We start from the raw sequence: 25,791 nt of genomic DNA on the forward strand, positions 1-25,791 counted from the left end.
TTGAGAGAGAAGAAAACCGTGGCGGCGGCGGGCGGGGGGTGTAGTCAGGTGACTCCGGCGGGCCGCCCAAGATGGCGTCGTGTCCGCGAAGCCTGAGGAGGAAGGTTTACTGGTAACCACGGCGTGGGGGAGGCGGGGGGCTGCCCCCGCAGGCCTCGGGTGCACGCGTGCCTCGGGAAGGGCTATGATCGTTCTGGGCTGCGTCTCAGACCCTCGTTAAAGGCGCAGCCTGCCCGGCCATGGCTCTGAGGGAGCTGAAAGTTTGCCTTCTGGGGGTAAGTGCTCTGTGGCCGGTTCTTCGCGGGGCCCCGGCGCGGGCCGGAGGCGGAGGGAGGGAGGGAGGAAGGAAGCCTGCTGAGGGGCTGGCTTGAAAGGCTCTCTGGTGGCGGAGAGCCGCTCCGTGAGCCCTAGAGAGCCTTCGAGTGTGAGGGGTCCTCTCCCCGGGCGAAGGGTGGGCCTCGCCCCCGCCCGAGCTGCCAGCGCGCCCCGGCTGTCTGGCCCCGTCCCGCTGAGGACGGGGGGAGGCGTTTTCCAGAGGTAAATATCGCTCCTTTTTTTCCCATGTTTTCCTTTAAAAAAAAAAAAAAAAAACAAGAAAGGAAGGACGAACATCTAGTGTATGCTTCCCTCCTCCTAGTAAGCTGTTTCGGGCTTGGAGTTCACAAAATAAATAAATAAAAGCACCTGAAATCAAACTCGAGGGGGAGGGGTCTGAACTTTTTTTTTTTAACAACATATGTAGGCTTTGAAAGTCCCCTAATTGTTGCAGGTGGTGGAAGAATAAGACATCAAGCAAACTGAAGTAGAAGTTTTAAAAAACCCAAGGCTATAAAGCTGCGTGTTGGCTTGGTTTGTTCCGAGGGCTTCACTGGAGAGCCTCACGGTGAATAGGTGGAGTTGTCTCCACCTGTATCTAAATCCCGTGTTGTACAGAGTATGGCAGAATCGTTTTCTGCTTCTAAATGGCCACGTTGCCCTTCATGAGGGAATATTATGTGTTTCTGTGCTCTTTGTGTTATGAAGGCATTTGGGGTAACTACTAGATACTGTTTGCGTTCACCTGACCTGAGAAACCTTTCATCATGTAAGAAAAGGAGAATAAGCACCCAGGAAAACTAGTCCTTGAACTCCTGGAGCCAGGAACTGCATCTGTGTTTCTCTTTTTAAGATTTGCTCTGCTTATTGAGACTGCAAACATTATAAAATACCAAAGTAAGATAATATGCTTTTCCTTGAGAGGAAAACGGCTTGAAAAGATAAACATAAGCATACATACTGTACTCAAATTTACTACAGTAGTCAGAAGATTCAAGAAAATGCATGAATGGTGTATAACTTCATTTTCAATGAAGCAGTTCCTCAGGGTTTTTTTTTTTTCCTTAAAATTTTAATGACTCTGGAGATGTAAAGCAAAAATTTTGTCTTCACCTGTCTTAATTAAATGACCATTTAAAATGTTCAGCTGCTATTGAGAACAGTTTTACTGCTAATACTTTGTTGAGTTCACTCCTAAATATGCTTTCTATGTATTTTTTTAACTACACAGTCAGTGGTGCAAATACATACATGACCCAGAATTTTCATGTTAGTTTCCTCTTTTACCATTTATAGCTCTGTAGAGTTGCATTAAAAGCGTGTTTCAGGTGTGTCACAGAAGATATTTCAAGTCTTTCATTAAGCAGGGTGGGACAGCATTAGTCAGAGGTTGAAATGTGTGTGTCACACTTCTGTAATTTAATGTGCTCCATTGGCTTGCAAAGGTGGAATACCATACTCAATTGCTGTATATTTTACTAAAAGTGGTAGATGGTATTTCCCTACTCCTGTTCAAATGCAATTTGTGCATAGCTTGGGGGTGGGGGGGAAGTTTGAGTAAGTGATAATAAGCATGAATGCAGATTTTTATAGTCCTTCATAAAAACTTCCTAACAATTTTGTTTAGAAAACTGTAACTTATCAGAGACCTTTCGGTTTTCTACTAAATGATTTAGTACCTGAAGTATTTAAGAATCTAACTTCTCTGGGATTCTCTGCAGGAACATGTTATTTATACACAGTGTATTGCAAGATTTGAGGATAAAAAGAATAATCTCTTTAGAGTAACTAGTGTCTCTTTCAACTGTTTCTGTTCTTTTTTTAGGACACTGGTGTGGGCAAATCAAGTATCGTGTGGAGATTTGTAGAAGATAGCTTTGATCCCAACATCAACCCAACCATAGGGTAAGAAACTAAATAAATGTGACTTATTCAAGAATAAAACCAAATTGTATGAATATATATTGGTACACCCTGAATAGATCACTTGAGGCTTCTCCATGTGTGGCAGCTAAATGTGGTAATAAACATGACTGCAGCCTTAATTATCTCATGAGCTACCTTAGGAAACATAGGAGTGTATTTGGCACTCCTGCAGCTTCCATCTTCATATGTAAGATCTGGACCCATTTTGTGGTGTTAGTCTAAGCTAACAAAATCCTGCTAGGAGTCCTGGGTTATGAATAAATTACACTATAGATGCTTCTTTTGAAGCAACAACATGTTTTTCTCATACACTGCTTTTAAATTTCAAAGTCTAATTATTATGCAGCTACATGATTGGGGTTTTTTTAGAGAGTCAAGTACCATAACAAGTCTCTTAGGTTTTTAAAGGTAGTTAATACTAATTCAGGTTGTAGTTCTCTTCATGAATTAGTTCTAATGTTACACATCTATGTGCAATACACACACTCGTAAGTAACTGATGAAACTGTTAATGCAATTGGTCTCAACTCAGTAGGAATGTTACTGGGCTCAAATGTTCAAATGGATAGAAGGAAAGGCGAGCATCAGGAATTCTCGGAGTGGCTGGATCTTTTTATTTCTTTTGCTGTCGTCTTTGCTTTGTGAATGTCTTATGGGCTACTTGGCTCAGAAGTAATTCTTTACTTACAGGAGGGCATGACTTCACTTGATGCCGAGAAGTGTGGGGGGGTGTCAGTGCAACTTCCTGTCTCAGGTGTTACACAGGCTCTACTGCAGCTTTGACCAGAAAAGATCCTGCTGATAAAGATCAGCTGTGTCTCATCCTGTCCTTCAAAAAAATGTAGTTCCCCTGATACCTCTCTCTCTTCCCCCCTACACCTCCCACCTCTTTTTTTGAGTGTAAATACTGGTATGATATTGCAAGATATTCTGTAGGAAGTATGCTTTTGTTAAATTTCTCTGTTAACAAAGGTAGTCTTTGAGATAGATTGCTAAGTAGTTTTCTTAGATCTTCAAGGGTTGAACATTCTTAGTTACTGTCAAATTAGCTGCAATATAGGTTCTTTTTTGGAGGACCATGAAACTGATGTGTGGGTAGTAGTCATATTGCTGTCCGCTTAAATAGGGGAGCAGGCTGTCTTAAACTCTTAAGTTCGGGTTATATAGAAAGTTCAGACCTACTGCCCATAGTGATACCAACTGCAAGCAAAACTTGTTCAGGAGGACACTACTGAAAAATCCAGTTGTTTTTCTTATTACCTGAGGTGTTTGAGAAATTGGTTATCTGTCTTCATTCCTAGTCATCCAGAGAATTTTAAAAACAGAGTCTGTTAAATAGTTGGCTAATATGGGTAGTGTCTACAGTGGCCCGAAGTTAGCCATCGTGTTCATGCATGCAGTTCCTGGGGGAGTTAAAAAAAAAAAAAAAAAAGAGAGAGAGGTTAAAGTCTGCTTAACTAGTAGGTGACCAGGTATGGTAACACAGACTTAGGTTTTGCAAACATGAGAGGTGCCTATTTATTTGGCTGGGATGCTCTTTTCTATAGTTAGACATATGTTACCACACATCTAGACTACACATACTTAACTACTGTTAAGCACATCTAGACTACGCATACTTAACTACATGTACTCAAACTACTTAAACGTTTGAGTAACCCAGTATGGAATTTGCATTACGTCTCCAATCGCATGTGAACTGCAGCCTCCTCAAGTCTGCTTTCAGATTTTAAATTCTAAAATACTGTGCTTGATGGCTTTAGGCTCTGCATGTCTGCAAGACTGTCTAAAGCTGCAGAGCAAAGATTGTCATCTGTGATGCTTCCGTCCTGGCAAAGTAGAATTTTCTATAATCTGGAGAAAACTCAGGAGAGGGTTTTGTGGTGGGTTTTTTCTTTTTTTTTTTTTTTTTTTTCCTCCCAGGGAAGGGCTGAGACTGGAATTAACTCCATCAAATCTTCTTGTCTTCCCTCCAAAGTCAGTTTCTTTTAATCTGGTAGTTTTCTGACTGTGGTGTGTGGATTGATTTCTTTTTTTTTTTTCTTTTTTTCTCCTTCCTCCAGTGTAGCACCTATATGTCTGAAGGCAGGAACCCAAAGAGATCATAGGCACGTGTCTTCCCAGGGGAATGTCTGTAACTGGTACTGTGTAGTAACTCAAGGTGCTGTTGGAATGCTAGCCATTGTGGTAATGAGGCTAATGTGTAGAATAGAATTTGTCTTCATGGGTTTAATGACAGTACTGGAATTAGTATACTTCCTTGAAGTGACAGACTAAAAATCTGTATCTTTTAGCAGTCTTAACAAAATCATTCATTGGTCTGAGGACTTGGCATCTTGGTAGTCTGCTATAGTAGTATAAATGAATCTAAACTTGCCCAAATGCAGGGATTGTGTGAAGCTCCAGTAAGATACAGTCCCAAAATTTTAAGCAAATTAATTTTGAAACTTTTTCTAGGTCTTGTTTTTATTTCCTAATTGAGGAGGTGCAAAGAACAAAGTAAGGATTAGAGAGGAGTTTTGAGCATCTTACAGAACTAAAGCTGAGAACGTTTCTACATTTACTCCTGGGTTTGTGAGTTCTTGATACAATCTTATGTTTCCTGTCCTGTTTCCATTCCTCTTAGAATTATCTGAGCAATTATACTTTGTTGTCATCATGAGTATTCATTATTCAGGTTCAAATATGGGCAGCTGTAGAAACCCCGTCAGAATTGTGCAACGTTTGTCCTCTCAGGATGCTGAGGACGTGTGCTGCTTTGCCTGACCAGCATGTATCTCTAGGTACTGCAGAATAGCTAGTCTTTCATTATAGCATCAAAAAGAAATTATGGATGAGTATAGAAGTACTTTTGGGTGCATCTTATTCACATAGTTATAGTGCTTACTTGGCTGGGAGAAGCAGCTAGGAAATTTAGTAGTGATAATGCCTGTTTTACTAGAAGTCATCAAGGATAGCTCTAGTTTGGAGGCTTTTGTTGACCCAAAAGTGGTTTGTCTTTGAGCTGTTTGTTCTCTTTTGTTTTTTTGTTGTTTGTTTTGGTTTGTGTTTTTTTAATGTCTGTCACAATGAAAGCTTCCACTTGTCAAAGAATTTCAAGTAGCATTTAATCTCTATTGTGAGCTACCATTTGGTGTGTGTTTAGTTGTGATGTGAATTAGAGCAACACAGCTGTTCAGTTAAAACTGACTGTACAGGAATGTTTTGGTTTATAGAACCAAGTAAGATAAATTTTCAGTTAGAATCTGTGATTTCAGAAATTGTTTCCATATTGGCCAGAGCATTCAGAATTGATGCTTAATTTGCAGCAGTCTTAAGGAAGTGGAAGTCTTTGCTGTGCTTTACAACAGATACTCCTATCACTTTATTTTCTGTTACTCAGTGCTGAAGTATGTCATCTAGTTAACTGTGTTGAAATGTATTGCAATTACACTCTTTTTAGGGATGCTGCAACATTATATTTGGCTTCTTAAAAGAGTAATCAACTTTGGAGATTGACGTACTATTTAGCAAACCATCTGAGCTTAAGGAATGGGGAGAAGGTTACCTGTTAACAATGAAAAGCATTGTGTAATTGCTCCCTTTCTTTATTTTAAAGGTAGATAACTGTCTTGTCCTCCTCTAACATTGCAACATGTCCAAAGACTCCAGTTATATTAACTATGAAAGTGTTATGGACATCATTAAAATCTATGCCCTGATGGTACTTAAGATCCAAGATAAACTGAAGTTCAGAGTCTTGGACTCTGGTATTTAATGTTGTTGATCATGCTGAAAGACTCTTGTTCTCTGACTTCAAATCTACAGTGAGCTTAGTGTACTGTAAGAAGCTCCACTACAGGACACCTCCAGGATCCTCTCCTGTATCCTGTCCAAAACGGACAGTAGAGCAACTTTGGAAGTCTGCAGTATTTTCAAGTGACAGGAATTGAGCATACAAAAGGTGTTCAAGATCATAATGTACGATCTCATATGGTTAAAATAGTTATGGCATCTATAGCTCCTATTCTACAAGGACTTGAATTCAGTGTGTGGCTTTTCTAATAAAAAAATGTGCCTACAGGTAATAGATATAGCAAAGAACTCCCTCTTGTAAAAGATTAAGTCTCTGAATTCCTGTTCTTATGGGAAATACACTGATTCATGTAAAGCAGATCAAGTAAAGCACAGAAGTACTTTACAATATTTTGCAATATTTTACTGTAATACATCTAGAAGTGGAGGGGGAGTGGCTGGAGCATAGGAAGAGGGGGTTTTTTTGTCTTCTGGAAGTGCAAGAGCCTCTGCAGACTGAAGTGTATGATGACAGGATTTGAGAGCTGTACAGAGTGCAGACAACAAGCAAGTTACTCGTTATTGATTTCGCTGTCCTCTTAACACCTACCAATAGTGATACGAATCTCCCATATTTTATTCCCAAGTATGGACTTACCAGCGTTTATCTGAATGTTAGTACAGAGATAGAAAAAGCTGATGCAAAGGGAAAGGATTTGATCTCTTTCCCTCTGGAAGTTTCTGGTATACACTTAAGTGATTTGCAGTGATGATTCCTCCACTTAGGAAGAATGTTGTTAAAAAGGCTGATCTTTCTGATTTTTTTGGTCATACCGCCTTTATTTTTATCAGAAGCTTATGAACAATAAAAGCTTATAATTTGCATTCGTGTTCCTTCTGTTTTGTTAGTTGAGTTTCATCCTCTGAAAGGGAATTTCATCCTCTGAGGCCTTTTGCATCATTAATTTCAGCCTTTACATATGAAAATCTTCATCAGTTTTTGTGTGTATGTGTGGGGAAGGCACTTTTATTGGAATGTAAACCTTTTAAAAACTTCATGGTGGTAATGTTCTAAGAATGTATTTATATTCTGAAAAGCATAAGCTGTAATTTTTTTCCAGAGCCTCATTTATGACCAAGACTGTACAGTATCAAAATGAGCTGCATAAATTCCTAATTTGGGATACAGCTGGACAGGAGCGGGTAAGTAGAATCAATATCTGTGTTGACAGTTCTGGCTAGAGTTTGTGTTGCTTTTCACCCCCGCTCCCGAAAGTCACAATGTGATCTGGTTTTACGAATATCTGTTAGAACATTTGTTTCTATGCAGGTTTCTATCAAGATATAGGTGCTGTAAATATGTTTTTATTTTTCATTGTTATCATGGTTAAAGTACAAAGTTAAGGATGATGGGTTTACATTCACTGAAAGGGACTGCTATTTCAAAAGAAAACAAGGTGGGGGAGGGGGGAAAGCCAGCAGCTGTCTCTAGTACCATTTCTGTAGTTGAGTTTTAAGCATTCGACTGCAGTATTTGCAGACAGTGCAACTGGCAACATGAGAATCCAAGTGAAGTGAATGATCGTATTTCATAGTACAAGTAAGGCCCTGATTCTGGGAAAATACACAATTGTTAACGCATTCTGTTAGCTTCAGTGTTAAGGTTATTAATGTGAGTAGGATGTGGGTTTACACATTCCAAAGCCATGTTTTAAGCAGTGTTATGGGTGATAACTGATCTTTTATTATTTTGTAAAGTTTTATTTCTCAAATCTGATACTGTTATAAGCTATGTCAAGAAATCTATTTTGAAATTTAAATTTTTATTGGGTAGTTTGGGGTTTTGATCTCTGCAGCATGCATAGTTCTGAGGGGAGGCAACAAAAACTTCCAAGAAAATGATTAGTCAAATGAAATCATAGTTAATTAATTTGCATGAGTTTTACTTAGAATTTAAAAGGAAAACTTTGCTAGTTAATGTGCTTGTTTATGGATTACTAGTAGCAACGATAGAAATTATAGTAGCTATATTAACAGTGCTTATTCTTGCGGTTTCTTGACTGCTAACTACTGGCAACTGTCAGTTAGTCATGATGAGTTTATTTAGGATGCAAGATAACTGTAACAAAGGTAGACACCAGAGGTGTCTCCAGTAAGGATCAGTTCGATCAGGTTGGGTTGTTACTTTAGGATAATAACTGGCAAATGCAGCTGTACTATTTTTCAGGATTGGCTCAAGAAGCAGAGTGCCCAAGCAAAAAAAAAACGCAAACTAAAACAAACCCCACCACCACCACAAACAAAAAAACCTAGCCTTGTAAAGGCTCAGTCATCCCTATGCAGAGTCACTTGACCTTTTGGAGTCCTGGTGGAACTGACTTGCTAGCTTTTTAGCCTGATAGCAGCCTTGATGACTAGAAAGTAACTCGAGTATATTTGTGTTGCATTTCAGTGCTCTAGATTTTGAACAACAATTTATTTCCTTCCAGCAGCACCATATAAAGTAGACTTATGTTGTCAGGGATGTGTCACAGGAATATGTCCAGTAGTATCTATGTTATCAGAAATATCCCAGTCCTTGCATTACTAGCAGTCAGTCAGCATTTGCTGTATTTTGTCTTAAGTGAACATCCTAGCCCATTCTGAAATGTTAATGCTGGGATATGAGTCTTCTGCGAGGTAGAGTATGAATTTTGAGAGGCTGGTACTCTTAAATAGAAAGCTTTATAAACATGCCTGCCGCAGCTTGGCGGGAAACATCCATGACATATTAGCATTCCATCGTGTTCACTTTAACTGTGTTTGCAAGCAATGGGAGAATGCCCTGATTTGGATTCAGCACACTACAATCTGAGGAAGCGTCTCTCTAGATGACTAGCATGTTCCTTGTCTTTCTGTTTTTAGACATTGAGTGACACCTCTCTAATTTTCTTCCATACAAGTTGCATGATATCTTTACTGAAATCAAAAAAGGAAAGATATCTTACCTGGGCTCTGACCCAGGAGCTGTGATACCTGTGAAGCTTACGTACCACACCTGAGAGAAGTCACTGTGAGGCCCCAATATACCCAAGGAAAACAGTGAAATGGGAGCAAGGATATTTACTTTGAAATTATGCCAGTGTCTTCATAGATGTTTCTTCCTCCAAACCAGACAGCACTATCACTTACTGCGAGTCACAAATGGTCTGTATGCCTGCCTTGCCCTGAAATACGTAGCACAGTTTTCTGGTCGTGCAACACATCTGACAATGAATTATCAAAGGGATCCCATCCCTGGTGATCTGGAATACCGCAAATGTCCACACCATTCTTGGAACTAAAATGTCTCTGCTGAGCGATGGTGTGTAATGCACAGAATTCATAGTCCTGGCTTCTTGAGGAGAATTTGCTATTTTCCAGTTCAAAAGCCCAGCAGCAAATAGTTCTATGCTACACTGGGCAACCCCTTGTTCTAAATGGCTTCAGGGAGTGGCTGGCTAGCTTCACTCCAAAGGTGGAAATGTGCACTAATTGACTTCATGTAGCTCATTTTCCTACACACACGCGCCTTACTTCGTCTCTCATTTCCTCTACGCTGAGTAAAGTTGATAGGAGATTACTTACAGCAACTAGGATTTTTGCCTCCTTACCTAACAATTGTGACAGTTTCTCTGGATAATTACATTATGTCTTCTTAATAATTCTGTCAAAACACAAATCGGAGGCTGGAGGGCAAGCTGAAGTCTTTGGAAAAATAGCAAAAGGAAAATTCAGTTTTTCTGGTAACATCTGTTTTCTTAATGTATTTTATCTGCTGACTGCTCTTAGGTGGAAAAAAGTATCTAAGTGTTAGCAGGCAGGAAATGAGAGTAATACAAAATCAGCAAGTGAAAGTTGGTTTATTCCCAATGTAAATTTTCAAATAATCAAAAAGCCAGGTTGCAACCAGTCCAAGTGGTGGTTTACCAAATATATTTCCCTTTACATTTTAGTACTTAAGAGGAAGAGAGGGATTATGTCCCAACATTAACTGAATGCCTGCCCGTGTTTCCCTTTCCCACTATTAAATATTTTTATGTTCTGAACTTTGTGTTCAAAATCCTGTTTTCAAAACAGAATTTGAGAGCCAAATGTAAATGGTCTGGAATTCTGCTTTATAGCAAGATTTTTATGATTTATAATATTGCTCTCAGTTGAACTGTACTAAGCAAAAGGAAATTGGTATTTTATTAGAACCAAATAAGCCTTTATGAAAAACTGTATTCTACTCATGATTTTTACCATGAGTAATAAGATGCACAAAAGCTCTAAATCACATATGCTTACATCAAAGCAGTACATGCAGTTTACTCTGTGCTTTGACTGAGAGTTTTGGTTGCTAGATTAGTTATCTGGTTCTTCTTAAATTAGCAGAATATCACACTATTTTTAAGAATGCTTGATTGATATTTTTGATGCAACTTAATCATGTGCTCTATAACTTTTTTCAGTTCTGGATTCATAACACTGTGCCCATGCAAAGGTACAGGCCTGGTTTATACTCTGCAAATACACTACCAACCAAATATGCCTGCTGTAGATTTAATTCTGAAAATTACAATAAAATTGCTGTAGCCTTTTACTATCTAGCATGTTCCTTAAAGCTCTGTTCACAAGAGATCATATAGTTGTGGGCTTTTGCAGTTTTTAGTTTTAAACATGCTTCTAACTTTTGAGTTTTGAGGAAAACCTTAAGTGAAATCCTTAAAGCTGTAAGTTAGATTATGAAGAAACCAACATTTCTAGCATTTAAGAGTGCCATCACTGATCCATGGGGCTAGTGGTTGACACCAACTTCTGAACATTGCAGATCAGCGGTAATATATGCTAGTTTCTGTGAAATTACTTTTTGTCCAAAAGTATGAGTGTCTTAAAGAAGAAGAAGCAAGTTCAATTTCGACTATTTTCCCCTTGCTCAGAGTTTAAAGTTGATCATATATCCTGTGGGCTTGTGTCTGTGTATAGTCTACAGTCTTTTAAATGAGAGATTCTAATCTAGTCAAAATAAGGTCAAGTTTGGCTTCCTGCTTTTTGCAGTAGGTGTCCTGCTGATCCCTAAGCTATTTATTGGTTGGCCTTTGTAAAATAGTTCTTTCATGGAAGTTTATGTACTCCACTGCACAGCCTCTCTGTAATTGTAAAGAAAAGTTTTCCACTAATGTTAACTTTAAAGGTAGTTTTCCCTTTCTTCAATAATAATAATAATGAGATCATGGAGGTCAGTGGCAGATCAGATTCATAATGTATGGTGTCTTTCTTTCAGTTTCGTGCTTTAGCTCCAATGTATTACAGAGGGTCAGCAGCAGCCATTATAGTGTATGACATCACAAAAGAGGTAAGAAGTTTGATCTTGACCCAACATTACGATTTCTGTGGTTTTTTTGTGTCATGGGCCAGTTCTGACTCTTAATTCCTTCTGTTTTTTTTTTTTTTTTTTTCTTTTTTCCACATCAGGAAACTTTCTCAACGTTAAAGAACTGGGTTAAAGAGCTTCGACAGCATGGACCTCCAAACATTGTTGTAGCTATTGCAGGAAATAAATGTGATCTTAATGATGTAAGGTAAATAACCATTGACAGTTTGGAGGTTTTAAGTTAAGCTCATAGTGCTAAATATTTTAAGCAGGTGAAAGGTATAGAGCAATTTAAGTTGTTTTGCACTAGCATTGCAGTTTCACAAGGGGTTTGAGCTGTTTCCACTGTCAGGTTTGGTTAGTCTGCCTTTGGACAGTCTTGCCCACTCCCTGTGTTGGTGTGAGTACGTGTGTGATTGGGCAGTAAATCGGGATGTAAGATGGATCCAGATTAAAACTAACCATTTAAAAAAAGGAAAACTGATCCAAGTGTATTTATCTTGCTCACACCATGAGCACTTGCAGGCATGACAGAGGTGGGATAGCAGGGTTAGGAATAAGCAGTTTACAGGGAGACAGGATTACTTTCTCTGGTGGCAGAGCCAAGTTACACAAGCCTAAACTGCCTGTGAAACTACAGTGTAATACAAGCTGTTTACCTCACTTTATAAGAAGTACCCCTGTCAGTCTGTAGCACCTCATTTTGTTAGGAAAAACATAGAGCCTGTTGGAAAGCATTGTGTAGGTTTTTCTGACTTGCTTGTTCAGGTGCCTTCCTTCCTTGCTTAAATATTGGGGTGGAATTGGCTGTGGCTGAAATAGTTGCAGGGAGCGGGAAAAGTTCTTGAGAAACTTTATGAACAGCCAAACTTTCAAGAAGGCATGTACTCAAAACAAAAGAAGCCCTTTTTTATTGATGTCCTGGTTAAATAAGCCAAAATTCAGAAAGAAGGTGTGTGCAAACTTCTTGTTTTTGGATTTCATTGGAAAAGGTACCACAGCTTGTGTCTCAAAGGAGGCAGATGGTTTGTGTTTAAAGAACCACTGCAAAGTTGGTTCTTAGTATAGTTTTACAAATTGTTAATATATAGCAGTTATCTAGTGAGCTCTAATAACTTTTGTAAGAAGTAGCATATGTCTTGAAGGAAATACGGCATAAAGTTACTTAGAAGACATATATGGCATACAGTATTAAGTCTCACACATTTTTTGGTGCTTCGGTGGCATTGTAAATTACGTGAACATTGTTATTCAAGCTAATGATCAAGATTCCTTGTACTTTAGTCACAGGCAATATTTTAGCCACTGATCCAAAGTCTGTGCTTTTGGTATCTTAAGTCCCTTGTTACTGAAAGTAGCCCATTTTTTCTAGAAATTGTATGTAAAGTGATACCATGTATAGTCCAGTCCTCTCCCGCCTTATTGGGGTTTGGGTTTTTCACATTGTTTAAGGAAACATACTTCATTATCAACTTGGCCTGCTTAGGGGTGCAGAATAACTTTTTCACTTCTTGGCTCTATTGTTGTGTGCTCGGTCTAAATATGTTTCTGCTTACAGCTATGTCTTCGTGCTTCATGTAAAGTAAATGCTATACTAATGATCTGTGCAGTGTTGTGAGATACTTGGTTTTGTGAACAGCTGTAGGAAATCCACTGGATTAGTGGAACCAGTGCTTTAGGATCTTTTCAGTACATCTGAAACTGTTCTGTGTGTGAAGAATAAAGCACCCCCTAATGATTGATTGCAGACCTACACTTAGAGCACTCAAGAAACAAACTCCACTGTAATGTTGTCAGATGGATTAAGGCCTTGTTTAGTTTATGATTGTGCTTCAGTGATGCTCAAGGCAGGGAGACAGCATAGAGTAAAGAATGAGCATCGACTTCAGGATGAGGGAGCACTGTGATGCCAAACAGGTAAAATACAAACTATTCATTTAATGAGACACTTAAAAGCCGAATCTAGCCCTTAAGATTTTTAATAATGTGGGGGGTTTGTGTTTGGGGTGTTGTGTTTTTTTTGCATTCACAGTTTTTTCTTTGCTTTGTTTTTCCAGAGAAGTCATGGAAAAAGATGCAAAAGACTATGCAGATTCCATTCATGCAATATTTGTAGAGACAAGTGCGAAAAATGCAATAAACATTAATGAACTCTTTATAGAAATTAGTAAGTATTTAAACAGCTAATGTGCTTTCTTCTGAAAGAAGTTCAAGTAGAAATTTGATTACCGTATGAATTTTTGTGCTATTTAGGTGGGAGTATGCTGACTTAAATTTGTTACAATCAGACATGAACACAAACTACAAAATGAGCTGTATAAATCTTTGGTCATCTAATGACCTCTAAATATTCCTTCTAGAGATTTTAAGCCTACTGTGATGCTGCTGGATAAATAGCAAGCAGGGCACTCGTGTCAGAAGTCAGTGTCATCTTACTATATCTGTTATTGAATGTTTCAATTAGTACTTCCAAGGTTATGGAAGGGAAAGAAAATGGCACAAGGAAGACCCAAACTTTATACAGCTGCTCACTCTTAGTGTTTGTACTTAGTCTAAAACAGTGCATTTTAAAAAATACAAGAATTCATAAATGCCAGATTACTGCCTAGGAAATAGCAACTATTGTGTGTAGATTTTCCACAAGTATTTTTGTGATACCTTGGGGGTTTTCTTTAATTAAATTGCAAATCTTTTCTGTCTCATTCATGGTGGGGACAACAATGACAATTTTTTTGTGTGAATGAAAAGCAGACTATTCCAGAGTGAATTCCATGCAATGTTATTTGCAGGATATGTTTCAGGCAGCAGCACCAGTGTGCAGCTATGTCAGCCTGTTTGTGAAGAGAGGACAAACAGCAATCCATTTATGTGTGTGCTCACTGCAGTTTAGCTTTGAATAACTACAGAAACATTAGACTTAAGAAAAAGAAATAGGGCCCTTATAAACAGTTGAATATATTGAAGCTGATGTAAAAAAATACATGGTGTAGATTAGCTTCCTGATTTACTGACTTAATAGTTGCTCTCTAAAATTGATCTTGCATAAACTATGGGGGAAAAAAAATCATAAATTCTCCTCAGAAAAGAATACTCAACCAGCAATAGTCAACTTTAAAGACTGATTAGATGACTAAAGCAGCTACCTTTACAAGCACTTCTATACTAAGCCTGATGCAGGTGATCTACTGTGGAAATACAGGTCAAGATGGAAGTTCTCAATGAAGATATTCCAGATGGTATTGGATCCTGCAGAGTATATTCTCTGGGTGCTTTTTAGCTTAGCTCTCCAAGTCTAGATTAGCCTGAAATGTAAATGCTGCAAAATTAGCTTAAAACTGCCTCTGCTCTTCTTTTGTGGAACCATACCTCTTGCAGACATAGTATAGACTGTTAACTGCTGTCCTTATGTTATGCAGGAGTGTTGTCATTAATGATGTATGACTAATTGAAGACACATTTTTGTATACAAAACATACACTGAATGCTTAGATTTAGTTTCAAATAAAATGTTTGCTATACACTTTTTTTTTTTGCCTCCTTGTAGGTCGCAGAATTCCATCAACTGACACCAACCCCCCATCTAGTGGTAAGGGCTTCAAACTTAGAAGACAGCCATCGGTGACAAAGCGCAGCTGCTGTTGACTGGTCCCTTAGAAAATCAGACTTGTTTATACAGTAGGTGGTCTTGGAAGTTAATAGTTCACGTTGGGTTTATATTATCAGTCTTAGATCTTTATCTGCTGGTGTTTGTACACCCGAGGTCCTACAAAAATGGACCAGTTCATCTGACATCTGTACACTCGCAGAAAAGACTGCAATTGTAATGTCAGCCTGTTTACTTACAAAAAGTGTAGTATCTCTTGCATTCAAAGGGAATCCATCATCACTTTTTTGGCCTTGCTTGAAAGGAAGGTGACTATATGGATGGTAGAACTGAAATGTGTAATAGTTTTGTAATCAAGATTTTAGGGTTTTTTTTGTAAAAAGGGAAATGAGCACTTTTGTGGGACTTAGGGGTGGGAGGAGTCTGGAAGTTAGATGTCATTTCTTCCTTTTCTTCAGTGAGCCTTATTTTAAATTTAATTGTAGCTAATCCAAAGTACGATGGGACAGTTGATGTGAGGTGGCTACAGAATAAGCAACTGAAGACAAATAATAGACGAATCAGTCCATCCAGTCCCCAAATCCCATTTGCACTTTTTATTTAAAGATAATACGCGCTGGGGGTGGGGACACAAGCAACAGATCTTAAATCACAGACAATCTTTTTTTCATGCTGACTTTAATCACTTTAAGGCAAACTCATATGCTTATAGGCATCTTTTTGTTCCTACAAGTTTTTTAGTATTAAGATGTTGGTTGAAGAAAATGTAGTTGTAGTTTTGACTAAATTAAGTGGTTACTGACGAAAAACAGATGCTGTAAACAGATGCTGCCAGTGGTTCTGATAAGACCTAAAAGTTTCTGGGGAAAGCTTTCAATTGCTTGGCATGTGTAAAGTGTTCATATTATATTTATGAGACCAGTGTTTAAAGTATTATAAATTATGTAAAAACAGTAAAAAATAATGCGATCTTATACACTCCTTCCATTCCACACCTATAGATAAACTCCTGGGGAATCTCCATGAGGTGGTTGTTTTTTTCCTGTGTTTTAGGTATTGTCACTGTGGTTCATCCAGAGGCAGACTGAAATTCTTTCTCTTTCAATCACATTTGAAAGGGCCAATAGAGAATGCTCTTGGTGCAGCATGAGGTCTGTCTGTTGAACAAGTTTTCAGCTGTGGTGCACCCAGTCTTTCCTGTTTTGGGCACAAAAATGTACAAATAGGAAGTAACCTTAAGACATGTGGTAATGTAGATCGTTACCTCTTGATTCTTGGGCTCTTTAATCTGTGAGGGTTTTTTAGCAAATCAGTGTTTAGCTTATTCTGTGTTGGTTTTAGTACACTTTCAATTAAACTATAGGTTGACCATACCCATTTGTGCTATTTTATTTATTTTTACTTTTTGTTTCCTACCAGCACTAGTGAGAAACTTTATACTTTTGAAGAAAAAGAGCTTAATAGACTTGAGTATATACTAAACTACGCTGTTTAGCTTTAGTATCAAAATGAGGTCACATTGATGATGCTTATTCTTTGTTTGTAATCTGGTTTTCTATCATCTCAAGTATTTTCTCTGAAGGAAATGTAGAAAAGTTTGTAAGAAATGAAAGGACTTGTACTTCAGATGAGTTTGTATTAGTGAAAATTCTTGTAGAGCTATTCTGGAGCAAAACAGGTGAACTATTGCAGTGAGATTTTGAACGAGTCAGTATGTTTTCATGAAATTTGGTGACTACGTTTTTATTGCGCCTTTTACTTACCCTGCGTTGTCAGTTATGCCGCCTTTGCCACAGTTATACAGGCTACATGCTTATAGAGAGCCCAAGAAGTTTATCTTCATCAAATGAAGGCTGTTTGAAGCCCCTTTGAAACATTGGTCCTTAACAAAGCATCTCATAGTAGAGACAGATTTGTGTTTGGTGTTCAGCCTGATGTATGATATATTTTTTCCTGTCACTCAAAGCAAATAAATTACGACCAGAAAACTTTAGTACTCCTACAAAATTCTTCACGGAAATATAATTAGTAAAGAAAGAACAGAGTAAGCTTGCTCTTGGGCTTATTTTTAATTCTAAAAAAGCAGGTTAGCAATTAAATGTAGAACTTTCACAGTGGCAGTCATGGAAATCCCTAATTTCTTTGAAATATTTCAATTCTTACTCCTGGCAAATTTTTAAAAAATAAATTGTGTGGTTATCTAATTCAACTAGGTTTTTTAAAAAATTTGTGTTCACAGTGCTTCAGAAGTCTATTCTATACCAAGATACCAGGTACTTTAGTATCTTAACTGTGATACAGAAAATACTGCTTTCATTAAAGTTGGTTAGTAATAAATCTGGAAATTCTTGAACTTGGAAGGATCATAGTAGGAGAAGGAAAGTCTCGGATATTGGGAGTATCTTTCATGTAGATTAGTAGAAAAAGGAATTTCAGACTTTCTAAATTATTGTTATTGCCTGTTAGCATATGGTAAAAATGGAGTTAAAATCTGTTTTTCAGTGAGATAACAAAAATAGTTTAATAGCATTTATTCAAGATGTATTGACTTGAGAAGAAAATATTGGACTTTAGGCAAGACTGAGAGTTAGGTTAGTACTGAGATTATTGTAGTTCTCTCCAGTCAGGGGAGAGATCCATATATCTTAGCAAATCTTTATGAACTGCTTTCTGATCTGTCCTCACTTATTTGCAATACACCAAAATTAGAGTTTAAAAACAAACAAACAAAAAAACCCCACCCCAAAACAAGCAGCAACAATCTGGCCCTTCTCAAATGTAGCTAAGTCTTCATGCCTCAGACTCCTTTTGTTTTTTACCAGTCTGAGTAGAATGCCGGTATACTTCATATCCTTTTTGCAATTCTGATCTTGAATTACTGCTGTTACAGAAAACATGGAAATAGCTAGTGTTTCAGATTGTCCATACTACAAACACTGAAGTGAGGGTGCTTTTTAACACATGCCTATTTAAAATGACAGACTGTTGATGTAAGTTCTTTTGAGCCAGTGAGTTCTGTTTATTGATCATTTGGCCCTAGCTGAAAGCCAGAATGCAGTCTTCCCTGGATGAGATGCACGTGTTCATTGTTTCATTTTTGTTGGAGAAAAATGATTTCTTCTGTATTAATAATTTGTTAGGCCATCTGCTTTCATCTTGCACTAGGCTTGCTGAAATTGATTATATTTTGTCCTAATGTAGCTTCTCTACTTGGAGATACGTTAGCCTTTGAGTGTTTGGAGTGCTGATTATCAACCATTCCAGCTAAATTTTTAATAACTTTTTTTCTGTTAAGAAGTTGTTGAAAAAGCTCAGGGCTGAAGTTTTATTCCACTATGCCTTTCTGTTTAATGAATGGAGCTCATCATAGAGACTAGACTCTCAGATACTCTCAAAGGGAATTAATTGCTGCAAAGCAAGTTTGGAAGGGTGAAGTATCATGTATGCAAATATGTCACGAGGTGCATGTCATCATTGATCCAGAGCATTTTTTTAACTGACAAAATATGACTATTTCAACTTCTAAACAACACCTATTCTTTCCCATGAAAATTATAGATTTGTACAAAAATATAATTTGATAGATGGTTAGTTCTTAAGCTTTGGAGCAACTTAAATGTGCTCCCCAAGTTTTGGAGGGTGTCTTCATCTGACCCTCTAAATCACAACAGTCTCTTAGCTGACTTGCCAGGCTCTTGATCTGTGCTGTAGGTAGTTTTGTAGTATATTTTATATACGTGCTGAAAACTGGCATACTAAATGCCTAAATAGGTGAAATCTGGAAGCTTATGTTTAATAACAGAAGCATCTAGTGGTCAAACTACTGAAAATTGTAATAGGTGCTTTGAAAAGTTCTAAGACAATTCTAACAACTTTTGCTGTTGCCAAGAAGGTAAAGACTTCATTTATGTTACTAGATCCATGTTGAAGGAGAACAAATCATTGCACTTCAAATCCCTACTGACATCAGTGAGACCCTTCCTCTAAGTGCTACAGGATCAGACAGTTAATAGTTCAGAGGGGAATTTTATGCAGACTTGAGTCTTTGATGTGTTGGTGTACATAATACCAATTTAATGCTACCAGTCTGCTCAAGAAAGATTATTTACATGCTTGGGAAGAGAGTAAGAGGAGAGGAGACAATGCCTACTTACTGATTTGGAAGTCTAATCCTTTAACCTGGTCAAGATGTGTGGGATTCATTGGGAGCTGTCTACATTCATGGTTAAAGCTTCACTTTAATTATCAAAAAATAATTCCGGCTGAATATCTTGAATGGTTTAAAAGTTGGCCTCAATAAGATTTTTGTTACGATGTTAATCCTAAATTATTCCTTAACATTAGTGTTAATTTCCAGTATAACATATTGAGTATTAGTTGGAAAAGGAAGCTTTATCATTGAAATTTGAATGACTTCCTTGTGAAACAGTCTTTAGTGTTTATTAAGGATGGTGTAGTCTATTTGTGGTGTGCTATGTCAGCAATCTGCAAAGACTATCTTGGGAATTGATGATTTACAGGACAGAAGCTGTCTGAACTGTGTAGCTAGTCACCCTGTAGCAAACCTCACTTACAAGCAGTAATAGCTACATAGAAGTAGAAAAAAATCATCTCAAATGTGAGGAGAATCTGAATAATTCACTGACTTAAGCTTCTACACTGCCTATTCATTTTCTAAAACGCTTCATGTATCTCTCTTAAACACTTTAAACCTCTAAAAAAAGAGGCTCTTCTGTTCATGGACAAGAGAGGAGGACAAACTTTCTTAACTTTTTTAGCAGGAAGTTGTTTTACAGTGACCTGAAACTGTTTGTATGCGACGAGTCAATTACTTGAAGTAGGAGAATTGTGTGCTTGGAACTAAGCTTCTAAAAAGTCTGCACAAAATTCTCTAAAGAAAACTGTTAAAATTTTATGTTTGCGTCACATTCCTAGTAATAGATCACAGCCCTGGTAATGGCAGGTGACAGAAGTAAGATGCTGGTGTGAATTACCTATCTAAGATAGAAATATAGGTTCTAGTATAAAAAGGCATGTCAGCTGTCCTTTTCAGAGTCATATGGCTCCAGCTTGTCAAAAGAAATACGCTTGAAACCACATCTTTGTTTCTCATACAAGAATTCAGGTGCCAAAACATGTTTCCCTAAAATTATTAGGCCTTCTGACACCAATGCTCGTTTCTGAAAAATCTCTTCTGATATCTTGGAGGTCTCAGAAGTTTGAATGCAAACCCTTTCTTGGTCAGCTAGAATCAAGAACGCATGACTTGGAAAAATCAAACAAGCATTACCAAACTTTATCCATAAAGTGTCATAGATAGCAAATCTTTCAAGGGATAGAAGACTATCCTGAAACCCAAGAGTACTGATAGGCTTAGTCTCTGACATGTCAAAATGATCCTAGGGTCAGCTTTTTCCTCTTTCCCCCTCCCATTTCCCCCCACCCCACCCTGAATTTTTAACATAGTGTTGTCAGAGTGTACATGCTATAAACAGCTATTTAAAAATGCTTAGAAAAGTTCTAGGCTTAGAGTTATTTGGTGCTTCCTATTTTACATGGAAAATCAAGGCAGTAGAATGATTTGTCCCTGAAAAATTGGGACAGCATTTGCTGAAACTGCTCTCATTCTAGAATAGAGACTTCTTGGAAGAAACAATTTTGCTTTTCCCATTACATCATCCTGCAAGTTGGGGTTCTTAAATTTTTGTTTAAACACTAACAGTAAATTTTATTCAAGGAGCTGATTACCTTTGTAAAGGTACTCTTCTTTTAAGAAGGTTGGGCTTTTCTTTGCTTCATTTCTGTTAATTTTTTCACATACGTATTATTGAACAAACCAACGGCTACTACTTCAGATGTTGAAGGATACAGACCACTCTTTCTGTCATGCTCTTCATTTGTGTGTGTGATACTCCATCCAGTTGTTGCACTTGGATATGCTGTAACTCTGACACCTGGATAGGTTCACTGCTACTTTCTTGTGTCACTTCCTCATGTTACAGTATGTATTTCCTATTAAATCCATTTTGTTTTCTTGACAATTTGGTCTCTGTGTCCTTATGGGATTTAGCCAAGAATAGGTGGTGAGTGTCTCTTCCTCCTCAAAGGTTCTAGAAGTATCTGTCGCAGTGGCAAATACTTGTAAACAAAATGGTAACTCATTAGTACAGCCTTATGAAACTATTATGAAAACATAGCAGCTGAGACATACCACTATTATACTACATAATGAAGGCTAAAAGCACATTCACCTGGGGGAGCAAATTATTGTAAGGCTCTAATAACATGATGTAAACTCTTTTATATTTTAACTTCCTTTTTTTACTTCCTACTTCTGAGTATTGTATCCAACATTGAAATTGTGACACAGTGAATTGATTTAAGACACAGAAATGGATTGCATTTCTGTAGCTGTAAGACACTTAAAACTTCCTGGCAATCTTCCCCCTTGTACCTCCCATCCCCAGTACAATGAAGAAAAAAAGAAGTAATTCTGAATGTCTCTTCTAAACAAAAAACTTTGCATTTGTGTATTCAGGGCACAAAAATAACCTGATATGCATATAGCTCTTGCGGTGTAATAAATGTTTGCCTGTAAAATTAAGCATGAAGGTTAACCTTTGTATCAGCAATTCTTGTCCCTCTTAAGAACGTTCTGCCTTTTTCATTATAGGATTGGGTTATTCTGTTACAAAGTTTGAAAGGTCTGTGCCTTCTTATTATAGTATCTCTTATTAAAACAAACTTAAGCCGCTCAAAGTTACAGAGCATTTGCAGCACTGTAAACTGCACAAATTTACAACCATTGCTTCACTGCATGAAATGTAGTCAGATTACTAGTGATGAAATACTGTAGTGATGAATTCCCAAGCTTATGAATGTTTTGAGACTTTTTTAGTCTTCTCTTGGGCTGGTCCTGAGAGCATGTACAGGTTTGTCTGTATTGTTGGTTTGTAGATGCTAATGAGGAAAACCAGGCTTTTGTTCTCTCCTTTTTGTTTGAATTGTTACACTCCCATATAGTGCATAGAGTGCAAATAAAGAAATGTTGATTTGGCATAATGTAAACAGCCTTTTCAGCTTAAGCATTCGTAATAAACTTTTATAGTGTAATAACATGCTAAATCACTACCAGTCTGATGTATTGTGCAAAAAAAAAAAAGGTGTAAACATTTTATTAATAAAAAGCTTTGTTTATAAATGTGCTGGCTTTGTTTATAAATGGTTGCAAAATTCTCAACACCTTAAAAAAATAGTTTGTATAGTAATAGAATTATAGAAGAAGAATGTAAGTAATGCCATGGCAGAAGTGAATCTAAGTGATGATTCAAATAGCTGTTTTCCAAAAGTATTGACTACTGGTCATGCAGAAACTGTAGCTTTTCCCTGGTTTATGTATACACAGACAAAGGCAGAAGATGAACTTGTACAAAGAAGGGATGGGGAAAAACAGCAGAGAGAATGCAGCTTTTGTGTAATGCTTCCTTTCTTTGCAGCATGATGTCTGAGAAACTGCAGGCCACACACAGTCTTGTCAACCAGAGCAAGGCCTGACAAATTCTACCAGGGTCAAGTTATTTAATACATTGCTTTTAGCTTAGACTGCATGAAATGTAAAATTCTTGACTGCTTGGGCCAGGTTTCTGTCAATCAAAACTGTAAGTGCTTTTAATATCTGCACAGTGTTGTGGGGGCCTGTCATGCTGGGAAGGGATCCTTTCTTATTTGTTAATATAGCCAGCTGGTTCGTAGCTTGCCTTTTTTTAAACTACTGCTTTGATGATTATGCAGAGCACAAAAATATGGAGTTGACTACAGTTATCTTACTTGTCTTATGTGATGCTTAATAGATGTAGTTTTCTTGTTTCAATGTGTGATGCGAGTCTAACGTGTTCAGTTAATAGCAGCCTTCAAAAGTGTAAATAAGCAAAAAAAAGTCCTGTTTCTGATGCTATTTCACCTGAAAATGTTGGATACAAGTTTCTACTAAGCAACTGGCTGCAGTTCATTCAGAGGATACATGTACTGTCATCTTTTTAACGGAGACCAAGAATAACTTAAATTTATTGTTCGGTACCTGCTATTTTTAAGTTACCCTCTTAGATGTGTGTAAACTGCTTTTGAAGTGTCAAATATGTTTGTATAAGGGGGTATGAATGTGCATCACAGCATAAGAAGGGTAAACACAAGGAATCTGCTAGAATAGAAAAACACATTTATGTGTGTTTGCATAGGGAATCTCGATAACTAAATGCAAACCACCTGATTTGCGCACACAATATGAGAGAATGTTTTACTTGTATCAAGTCTTTCATAGCTTTTAAGGTAAAAGTTTTGTAACACATGAAACTGTTCTTTAAAATTGTTCCAGTACAAAGCTTTCAGGTGCTCCTCAGAGTTTCTCTGTAGTGTTCGTCCCTATTTTCTCCAGTTAATCAAAAACCCAGCTGGGCAACAAGTTGCCTTCTAGTCTTGTCGTGGCTGAATTGTTAATAAAGTGAGAGTTGTTTTGTGTAATTGATAAGGACATAGTATTGCAGGTGGCCTTCATGCATGCCCATTTGAATGAATCTGAGCTGTACAGTATTAAATGTACACACATTATTTACACGTAACAAAAACCTGGCAACCTATGTTCATTAGACTTAATAAATTTTCAGCTTAAACAATGCTGTGCTTTATAAAATCTTCAGCCTGGATGAAAACGTGGGTGAGTCCTCCAAATACAAGCAGGTAAGTTCAGAGCTGCCAGCTGCAGTAAGATGACACAACTTGGCAAGCCCTTTAAGATGTGCATCATCAAATGCTTAAGGGTGTACTTTTGTACTTTCAGGAAAAGTAGAACTTGGAAAGGTCTGGGCAGCAACACTGAACAGTTGTTTAGGGTTTTTTATGATGTATGACTATATGTTGTATAAAGTTTCCTCTGTCTTGTTCCTCACTGTTAGTTTCCAGTTGACTTGCAGATATGTATAAAGCTTGTCTTTTCTACCAATTACTGGACTGAGAGATCAGTGAGAGAATCTGTTTATAAAAATAAAACCTAAGAGATTGCATGAAAGAAGATAACCTTTCCAGAATATCAGCTAAAGAAAGCTCTACTCCAAAGTGTAAATGAACTAAATTCTCTCCTGATTTGAGATCTAGTAAAATGTTATGACATAATCCATAGTTTATGCTATAAATTAAACCCCCATGAGTAGCAAAAATAATAAGCCAAGAACATCCTAGGCTCCAAATCTAATTAACTAAGCAAAGTAGAATAGCAGGGACCTGGAAAAGAAAATGCACCCCTTTATGACATTATGCGACCATCTTTTCTCCAACAGAGAAGGAATTTAAGGAAGAACAGCAGTATGTTATTTGAACATGTTGCTGTACATTGCTGAAGCTTCTAAAAATTAGTCCTGATGTATTGGCTAGAAGGACCTAGCAGGTTTCACTTGCATCGTGCAAAACCAGGAGTTACACTAAACGTATATGGGTTTGTTTTGGTGTGGAATGAAAGACATCTCGGAACAAAAAAGATGAAATAGGATTGGAGGAGGTTAAGCAGATGAGCTGAAAAACAGGGATTATCATGGACAAGAGCAGCTGAAGTGTTGAGATGTGGTATAAATACTGCAGATGTGCTTAGAGCGTTGAATGCCATCATCCCTTTTAGTGGAGTTAATTTCAACATACACAAATGTCATTTGCCATTGCTTTTATTGCCAGAAATGAGAACAACCCTATTGTTTATGAATTCCAGATCTTTTTAGCTACCTTATGCATTTTTGGCAATTATGAAGTAAAACAACATTCATGATACAAAGAACTTGTGTGGAGGTGAGGTACACTGCATCACACATTGTATTGGTGTGATAAAATGAATTTTCACAATGTTTTACCATATTTTCATTCACCTCTTACCTGTTTGCTAATTAGCCCTGATTAGGACTTAACATAACTGTATGCTTTGAGTTGCTATTCTTTGGAAGTTGATTGATGTCAGTACACTTGGTTTTTAGCTCTGCAAATGGCATCTCCTCCTGAAGTCGTGTATGTCTAAAGTCCAGTTGCCTAATGAATAATTTTTGGTGTATATAAATTACCAGTTTTTAAGACCAGGGTGCTTCTGCTGGTAACATGGGCGTCCCAAACTCCTGCTTCATTGTTACCCCCTGCTGAATTTGACAGGTTACAGCAAGATTTTATAAATTCTTATGAACTTATAGAATGCTTAACCTGAGGGGGGGGGGGGGGGAAGTGTAGTGCTACTGTAACTACACTAGCCTAAGGCTATCAATAAAGCAGTACTTCATATTAGAACAGCCTGTAAATTTAAAAAATATTTTAGATCATGCTCTTTGGAGAAAAAAAACCCAAACCCCAAACTCAACAACAACAAAAAAACCCCCAAACTAAACAACCCAAAACTTTGGTTACAGTTTACTTAAAAAAAAAAAGGGGGGGGGGGGGGGGGGATGTCTTAAAATCACGAAGATGAGCTGAAAGTAGTCTGGTTTTATTTGTTAAAAAGTTAGTCTTCCCTGGAGCTTGATGACAGTTACCGGGATTTTCCTGGTACTGTAATGCTCCGTTCTTCAGCTTTGCAGTCGCCACATAATTGCCTTAGGATATCGTTCTGTGCAGAGCGGCTATTTGACGCTCCAGGAATCCCTCCTTGCTCTGGACGCGTTTCCCTTCCCCTTTTCCACCCGAGAGGTCCCCGGCGGTGCTGGCAGCGGGGAAAGGGCGGCCAGGCCCGGCAGAGGGCGGGGGGGCCGTCCTGGGCTGCCTCTGCACGGAGGGACTG

The 25,791-nt window shown here is 37.8% G+C and overlaps 1 protein-coding gene across 2 annotated transcripts; it reads left to right on the forward strand.

Moving 5' to 3' along the window:
* Nucleotides 1–135: 135 nt before the first annotated feature.
* On the forward strand, nucleotides 136–22,194 carry RAB22A (RAB22A, member RAS oncogene family). 2 transcript variants are annotated; one of them, XM_075517358.1, is made up of 8 exons: nucleotides 1,249–1,364; nucleotides 2,141–2,220; nucleotides 7,137–7,218; nucleotides 11,300–11,371; nucleotides 11,491–11,597; nucleotides 13,447–13,556; nucleotides 14,934–15,064; nucleotides 16,047–22,194. In XM_075517358.1, exons 1-7 carry the CDS (start codon nucleotides 1,317–1,319, stop codon nucleotides 15,029–15,031), a joined length of 597 nt encoding a protein of 198 aa, XP_075373473.1. In that variant the 5' UTR covers nucleotides 1,249–1,316; the 3' UTR covers nucleotides 15,032–15,064; nucleotides 16,047–22,194. The 2 variants fall into 2 exon arrangements, with proteins under 2 accessions (XP_075373474.1, XP_075373473.1); XM_075517359.1 differs by lacking the exon at nucleotides 1,249–1,364 and adding an exon at nucleotides 136–275 and having other exon boundaries at nucleotides 14,934–22,194.
* The last annotated feature ends 3,597 nt before the right edge of the window (nucleotides 22,195–25,791 follow it).

This window comes from Mycteria americana, chromosome 14 (assembly GCF_035582795.1).
Source record: "Mycteria americana isolate JAX WOST 10 ecotype Jacksonville Zoo and Gardens chromosome 14, USCA_MyAme_1.0, whole genome shotgun sequence".
Lineage (NCBI taxonomy): Eukaryota > Metazoa > Chordata > Aves > Ciconiiformes > Ciconiidae > Mycteria > Mycteria americana.